The following is a 9,057-nucleotide window of genomic DNA, read 5'->3' on the forward strand; positions in this document are numbered from 1 at the left end:
AATATAATATAATATAGGTAATACCATTAAAAATATTTATAAAGATATTTAATTACACTAATTTTCAAATTAATTTAGAAAATTGATCGTTTTAACTTTTTTGTTCTATTCATTATTGTTACCAGTGTTTTTTAGGAACCTATTATAATAATATGATCTAATCTTTTTGTACTTTTCCAAAAAAAGTTCCATAATAGGTACTTTGATATAAAAAACATGGGTGTCAATGTAAAATTAGTGGTTACATTTGAAGGTAAATACAAAGTTCATATTAATCACCTTTTAAATAAAAATTATTGGAATAGGTTGAATAATAAGAAAATTGAGGAATTGTTAAGGTTTATTTTTTCAATTTCATCCAAGTGAGTAAGTTTGTATATACAAGCATGCGAGAAAAAATTATTTCATTTTTATAAAACATTTTACCCTAAAATTTAATCAGCCTAAAGAAAAATATAGGTTTTTGGTGTATAGAAACTTGAGACAAATGGTATAAATTCTTATAAAATGACCAGTGGTAACACGTTGAAGACCCGTCGAGAAGACCAGAATCAAAAATGATATAAATACAGTAGTTGTTTGAACAGTAGTCTTCACATTACTATACAGTTATTATTATTATTATCGTATATTAAAGCTGAAGCTGTACTGTTTTCTCTCAGACCCACGCGCAATGTAGATAAAAAATCAATCTCGTAAAATTGTTATTATAATAATTTTTGAGTCCCCTGTTACAAAAATTATAGAGGATAATACTTCGTGGGTTAGACATATCGGTTTTATATTTTATTATAATTTTACTGAAAAAATATTGTAAATTTAAATGTGTTGACCTGAATCAACAGGTATGATTTGTTTTGTGACATTATTTAGACAAATCGATATGTCATACCCTCAAAAATATTATTCTCTATTATTATGGTGATGGGCGATTTTACTCAAAAACATAAAAAAAAATTATTTTTTGTGAATGCGTATTCTCTATGTTGCATGTGGGCCTGCAGAGAGAGAAAACAAACATTGCGCTTACATAAACTTAATTAAGTTTCTTTCTGTATAATTGGTGTTTATAATTATAATAAATGTAACACTTACTTCGTTGTAAATGACCCGAAGAGGTATTTGTTCAGCCTGTGCCCGTTGTCTACAAATATTTTTAAAATTATTTAACGCCAATTGGTTTATTGGATGCGTCTCATGGCTTGTAATCAGAATAACTTTAGTAATGTCATTATTGAATATTCTGCCTTTTGCACGACAACTAAAAAGGAAAATATAAATATAGGTACTAATAATTACTAAATTACTTAAATAATGCCTATTATATCTATAGCCTATAGGTATACACTATTACCTACTTAATGACACAACTATTTGGAATATATTTTAAAAATATACGACAAGATCATGATCTGTGCACTGGTCAGCATAATATAGTTATTATACATTTTTACTACCCGCTAATATGGCAATGAGTTTTAAAATAAAATTTATGACTTATAAATATTTAAATATAAAAGAAAAAGGAAGGTAGGTATTTGTGTAATAAAGTATAAAGTAAATTGTTTTAAATTAGTTATTAAATTTACCCAGCTCTCCAGGATGCACAACGAACTGTAAAATGCATTCGACACTGTCGATTTTTCCAGTAAGTGTATCCATCATCATCTTTAAACTTTAATCCTATGCCTCTGGAACCTCCAATCTCACGAATTACTTTTTCCATTATATTTTAATTATATTTTATTTTGAAAATTAATTTATTTTGAAATCACTACAGCGCATCTATCACTCACAATATGTGTTCTACACCAGACTAAAATATAATGACTATATGATGATAGACGAACGATCGAGTTATGAGGGATATTAAGATTTAATGTGATTTAATAATATTATTAATGTGGAAAAAGGTGTACCTATCTCGAATATTAAATACTACAAATTCAACTTCTAAGATATTTAGTATTTAATATTGAACGAATTAAGATTACGATATAAATATATTTATAAGTAATTATTGGTTTCTGATTTACTGATTTCTGGGGAACTGAAAAGCTCTTTTCTTGGTTTGACATTACCTATTTTAGATTTTACAATGATGTGTTTTTTTATTATCTGTGTGTGTACATGATAAGTAGTCGAAATAATTCTTTGATTTTCAACTTCAGTAACTTTTCTTGTGGGAAAGTTAATTGAACGTAGAAAAGCTCATGAAAAATAATCTGTCAAAAGGACGCCACACACGCATTTTGTTTTTTTCGTTTGATTATTAAAAATTATTAGTACCTAAGTACTATAAAAAAAAAAAAACGATGTGACATAAAGTTCTTTCATATACATACGTTGTGGAATTTTGGTAATTCTACTATAAATACAGAGGGATAACATGTTATCCCGCGCAAAACAATTTTTGCTATGTTGTATATTAGTAAGATAGTAAGTTATAGGGCCGTCCCTACAATTTGCAGGATCCGGGGCAAAACTCTTTTAGAGGGGCCCCAAAAAAAAATTCATCCATTTCACCGAAAGGCAATTATTACACTTCCATAACCCTCTCCCATTTCAAAACCAGGGTGCTGGAGGGGGTCATGGCCCCCTCTCATTTTATTTAATAATAATTCTTATATAACTTGTAAAAAAAAAGGTGGGCAAGTGAATGTGGCTCTGCTGTACAATAGGTGGTCAAGTGGGTGTCGCTCTGCTGTACAGTAGGCTACAAGTGGGTTACTGTATAATGGATGGCATTACATTTTAATTCAATGAGAAAAACGATTCTGAGCGAAGACGGTCAGTCTATGATATATTTATATTACTAAGTATATTTGATGATATTATTCTGAATAAAGTGATTTATATATAACCTAATTACGTGGAACCTTATTTTAAATTTTTAATCCTTAGATATATAAGATTTGAACATTTTATAAATTTTTAAATACTAAATAATTTGTAAATACCTACTCAATTTGATAAATTTCATCTAAATTTGATCTTTAAATGATTATAAAAAAAAATTGTGCCTATGTATTTTAAATATTTTTCAATTCATATTGTAACAATATATCAGGAGCCTTATATTAAATCTTCACGCTTTTTGGCCTAACAAATAAAACTTTATTGATATTCATAAAAACAAACTAAAAAAGGTGGGCAAGTGGATGTCGCTCTGCTGTACAGTAGGTTACAAGTTGGTCACTGTATAACGGATGGTATTTAACTTGAATTCAATGATATAATATCATTGTATACGAAAAACGATTCTGAGCGAAGACGGTCAGTCAGCCTATGTTATATTTATATAACCAAGTATATTTGATGACATTATTGTGAATAAAGTGATTTATATTTAACCTAATTACGCGGAACCTTGTTTTAAATTTTTAATTCTTAGCTATAAAAGATGAAAATTTTATAAATTTTTAACTACTAAATAATTTGTAAATACTCGATTTGATAAATTTCATCTAAATTTGAACTTTAAATGATCATAAAAAATAATTGTGCCTATGTATTTTAAATATTTTTCAACTCCTATTGTAACAATATATCAGGAGCCTTGTATTACATTTTCACGCTTTTTGGCCCAACAAATAAAACCTTATTGATATTTATAAAAAAAAAACTAAAAAAATTGAAAACTGACAATGTCCGTAAACAGCTCAAAAAGAGTTAAAATATTTTCAAAATTTTATAGTGTATATAAAATGAAAATATAAACATTCAGTAAAATTTTCAAGTATCAACGGTTATTCGTTTTTGATTTACAACAAAATAACAAAATCGCTACATGAAAAATGGAGTGAATACCTAATCCTATAAAAAAAAATGAACTTCAAACGCTCATAAATTTTAATTTGATTTACTTGTACAAATTTTTTTTTTAATAAAGGTATAAAAACTTATGAGGAATCTTGTATTACATTATCAAATCTTAGATTTAAAAAGAAAAAAATTTATGAATTCTCAACTTAAAATAATTTGCTAATTTTCGGTATTTTGTCAAAATTCCAACTTTAAATGCTTATAAAAAATAACTGTGACTAAGGATTTTTATATTTTTTAAATCTCATTGTAACAATATAGTAGGACTTTGTATTAAATTGTCAAGCCTTTTTACCCAACAAATTAACTTTTATTGATATTCATAGAAAAAAAACTAAAAAAATCGAAAATTGATAATGTCCGTAAACAGCTCAAAACATTTAAAAATAATTTGAATATTTTATGGTGTATAGAAAATGCACATATAAACAACCAGTGAAAATATCATGTATCCACGGTCATTATTAGTTTTAGAGTTACACCAAAAACCAAAATCAATTTTGTCGAAAAACCGATTTTGCGTAAAAATTCCCGTTTTTCCTTAATGTTTATGTTGTGTAATATAATATGTAAATCATTGTACTTAAGAAAACTTTGCATTTTTCGTGTGTGTGAGCGCGGGGCCTAAACGAGAAGTTCAAAGTGCGGGGCCCGGGGCGTGGGCCCCGCTCGCCCCTGCCTAGGGACGGTCCTCATGGAGACAACACATGTGGTTGTGGCGTCCTCTTAAATTTTCAAATGTAAAAAAATTTAAATAATTGGCACTTTAATAGTTTAATGTATGTGTTAAATTTGAATTCAATTATGTCAAATCTCTGTAGCTATACGAAAAAAGATTCTGAACGAAAACGATCGTCTATATTCTATAAGAAATAAGTATAATATGATATTATGATATTATGTTTTTAAATAATGCTATTAAAGTAATTTATTTTATTACTTATAATATTATGATTTATGTTAGGTTGGTTTAATTTTTCCTGAAAACATTGCATTTATTATACAATTATATTATTAATATAGTGACAATTGTTATTTTACGCTTGTATAATTCTAAATCGTAAATACAATTAAAATCTCAGACGCTCATAGTCATAACCATAAGTCATAAGAAATATTTGTGGATATACCATATACGCTAAACTTTTAATTTTAATTCCAATAATAAAAACTGATGGGACATTATTGTATTATTATTTTATTATTATTTTATTATTATAATTTATAGGCATAATTGTATTATTATATTTTTAAGGTTTTTGGCAGTGTGAACACTTTCTTCGCTTTAGTATAATGGTTAAAACATTTTTATTAATTTCTCATAATATTTGCTATAATATATAACCTGAAATTATTTTTTTAAATGAAATAAATAGTAATATCTACAATATAATAGGTATAGGAAAAACATTTAATAATGATACAATCTGATTTATCGGGATCATACTCATTTGTGTTATCGTTTATTAAGTGGATATTAATGAAGGGGTACTGATAAATAATATAATAGTCATTTACCAAAAACAACAAACTAATAGCAACATTTCTGAAGATCAATAATTATAGGTACACATAATATATTAATATGTAACACCGGATCGCTAGAATAATGTGTACCTAATAAAAATTTGTTCTTATAAGTTGTAATTTTATACCTATTAGTCAATTCCGACGTACCGTAGAACGGAGATACCTAATAATTATGTTAGTGCCTTAAAATGGTTTATCTATACCTAAATAATTGCTTTTAAATATTCTTCTAAATACGAATATACTGAACATTTTTAAAAATGCATTATGTACAAAGAATACTATTAAGATATAAATATGTAATGTCAAAAAGTTGTCAAAAAGTCCAAACGTCTAAGATTTTTTAAAGTACCACAAAACAACTAAAATCATTAGTTGAAAAATTGAGATTTATCGTTTAAATACTATAAAATTCATAAACTTCAATAGTTCATACAAAAATGATATGGTATATGCACTAATTTTTGATAAATTCTAGTAAAAAATTGGGTTTGTGGGCTAATCGTTTTGTTATAGGTACAGTTCGAATCGAGTATGTTTATACATTATATTTTACTTGTTTTTGGTATAACAACTAAAATTTGATTACAATAATATAGTGGGATCTTATGGCTTATAACTATTTGTTTGTGTTTCTCTTAAAAGTTAAATGTATTTCTCCATTTTGATGCTCCTGAACCCTGAGGAATGATATGACGTTTTCTAGCCGACAGCCAGGTCCGATTATTTCATACCTATTACTTACTTGTTAAATTGACGGTAGATCAATAGACAATAATGTCTGATATCCAATCATAATACCTAATAACTATTTTATTTTCTGTAACCAATGACAAGTGACAACCATATAATATTTAAATTTCCTAACTTATTATATACCTACTCATGTTTAAAAAATATTTACATAATATAGAGAAATCGTAATTGCAGTATTATTCAAAGTATATTATTATAATTTTTCATAATGTGCAGAACGTTATTAACGTACCTTATATTGTCGTATTATCATTAATGTTATCATGATCCGATTAATAATAATAATTCATTAATGACAGCACCTATAAATTACAAACTTAATCTATGCACCCTTTAGATAATTTTAAATAATTAAATAATTTATATTTCAAGTTTCATGAATATTGGTTCAGTATTTTCGGGAGATGGTATTTTGCGCCAATTTTATTACTTGTAATTTGCGCCACGGATAGGTACATTTAAGTGCGTATGTAATTTGCGCCAAAATATAAAAATATAAAATGTATTTTGTACCACATATACAAATTAATTTTGGTAGTTTGCGCCACGACAGAAAACGAAATGGACTATGTAATTTGCGCCACACTTTTAACTTGAATTGCTGGAATTTACCAGCAGATACCTAAATTTATTGATAACGCATTAGACATACAATAATACGTACCGACGCGTGTCCAATATAATATTGTGTGAAGAGGCTAAATTTCCACCAATAATTTGGGCTTCAAATATTGCGTCACTAGCTCTCACTACTAATGATTGCGAATCCTATCATTCACGTTTCAATTCCGAGTTCTATCACCCACATCCTACTATTTATCACTTTTTGGACGTACTGAAAGGATTTCAAACAGAAACTTTGATTAAAATTAAAAGTATACATCTTAAAAAGCAAAAATCTACTATCAACAAAAATCGTTTGGAAACTTTTCAACAAATATTTGAAGACTACAGATAAAATAAAATTGACAGAAAAGGCTTAGTTTCGTCTTTAAGCTATAAGTATAAAAAAAAAAGCTGAGTAAGCAGGTAGAAAGCTAGGTATTTTATTTCAAAAATTATATGTTTTATTTATTTATAATTATAATAAACGAAAATGTACTTATTTAATATAGAATATGGAGTTTGTCTTACTTGTATACATTTATTTATAATTATAATATGACTGACTTTTATAAGTAGCTAGGTATTTTATATCAAAAATTATATGTTTTATTTATTTATAATTATAATCTGACTGATTTTTATATTATGTTTTATTACTAAACGAAAATGTATTTATTTAATATAGAATATGGAGTTTGTTTTACTTGTATACATTTATTTATAATTATAATATGACTGATTTATAAATACGACTATTTAGTATTAGTGGCGCAAAATACAATTTTAATAAGGTGAAAAATGGCGCAAATTACAATTTTTTTAGGTACACGATGGCGCAGATTACATAATGCCTTTTTATTTAGTTTTATTTGGTGCAAATTACAAACTTTAATAGTGGCGCAAATTACCAAAATAAATTTTTAGATGTGGCGCAAATGACATATAATTTTTTTTTTTGGGGTTGATTTTGGCGCAAATTACATACGCCCGTATTTTCGGAGAAGATAGCAAAAATAAATTGCATAACGCGTACTAAGGGATAGATGGGCTACACTTATTCGCTCCACCCCATAATTTACTTATCAATTCCAAATTTTTATTAAAATTAAAATCATAATTTATTGTTTCAATAACCAACTTTGTAACACTTTGAAAATTGAACATAAAATGTCTACAAAAAAAAAAAATTAATAATATTATATTTTTTAGACTATTGCGGGTTTCAGCAAAAACTGCTTATGAGAAACCAAGTTTCAATTTTCAATCATAAAGAAATTGTACATTTTATATTATTAATTAGGTACAAAATAATTTGAGTTTTCGTGATATTATCAAAATTTTAATTTCATAAGCTTATAAAAAAAATGGGAAATTTTATAATGCACTGCTGTACATTTACTATACCTAGGTATCTAGAGTCTAGAGGACTGGAACCGTACCGAAATTGACCGGTTTTGGACCGAAACCTTTTGAAAATCTTGGGACCGAAACCGGACCGGAACCCTTAAATACATTTTTTTAAGAACCGTAACCGAAATCGAAACCTATATTTTGATGTAGAGGTTTTTACGGTTTTTTCGGTTTTTTTTCGGTTCCGAAGTCCAATAGATATTTTATCTATGGTGTAAGTAGGTATAGGTAATAACTAATTATTAGTAATAAAAAATAATTATAAAATCGTAGATCTATAAAAGTTTTCCAATGCTAAGAAATAAGAATATTATTATGTGTACAACAGAATTGTCATAAAAGAAATACCAAAAATCCAAATTCTAATTTCCATGTAATCGATATCAATATTGTTATTGAATCACAAATCACAATTCGCAATAAGTGTTTCAGAATTAAGATAAAGTTGTCATATAAATTATAAATTATAATTGTTACCTTACTAATATGCCTGCATTGATAATATTAAATTCCTAAACCTAATGCGGGTATTGTTAACTCTTTACTCTATACTATGCTCTGTATGACACTTCGACTGTACCTACTACTGAACTGTAGTTCTTCCCTCTTCGTTACCGCGGTATATTTTGTTTGAATTTATATTTTTTACATAAGTTATAAATTATTATATCAAACTGAAACATGGGTTGTCCAAGTGTGTCAAAAATTCATTCTTATTTTTATTTATTTTTTTTAAATATTATAATGTATTTATTTATTTTAATTTATTATTTTTAATAATTCATTTTTTATAATATTACCTAAATTCTGAAAATTAAATTACAAATACCTGTCACTAAATAGAGGTTATTACTATGTTCATTTTTTTATATAGCACTTTATTGATAAAAATAAAATAAAAAAAAGTCAAATAATAAGGGTTAATACCGA

At 26.6% G+C, this 9,057-nt stretch overlaps 1 protein-coding gene across 1 annotated transcript in view; it reads right to left on the minus strand.

Moving 5' to 3' along the window:
- LOC107883655 overlaps positions 1-1,726 on the minus strand; it is a 4,264-nt gene extending 2,538 nt beyond the window's left edge. The window contains exons 1-2 of the mRNA XM_016804124.2: positions 1,590-1,726; positions 1,096-1,261 (exon numbers count right to left, since the gene is read on the minus strand). Coding sequence (XP_016659613.2) covers positions 1,096-1,261; positions 1,590-1,726 — 303 coding nt within the window. The remainder of the gene's footprint in view (positions 1-1,095; positions 1,262-1,589) is intronic.
- Between the last annotated feature and the right edge of the window lie 7,331 nt (positions 1,727-9,057).

This window comes from Acyrthosiphon pisum, unplaced genomic scaffold (genome assembly GCF_005508785.2).
Source record: "Acyrthosiphon pisum isolate AL4f unplaced genomic scaffold, pea_aphid_22Mar2018_4r6ur Scaffold_20863;HRSCAF=22347, whole genome shotgun sequence".
NCBI lineage: Eukaryota > Metazoa > Arthropoda > Insecta > Hemiptera > Aphididae > Acyrthosiphon > Acyrthosiphon pisum.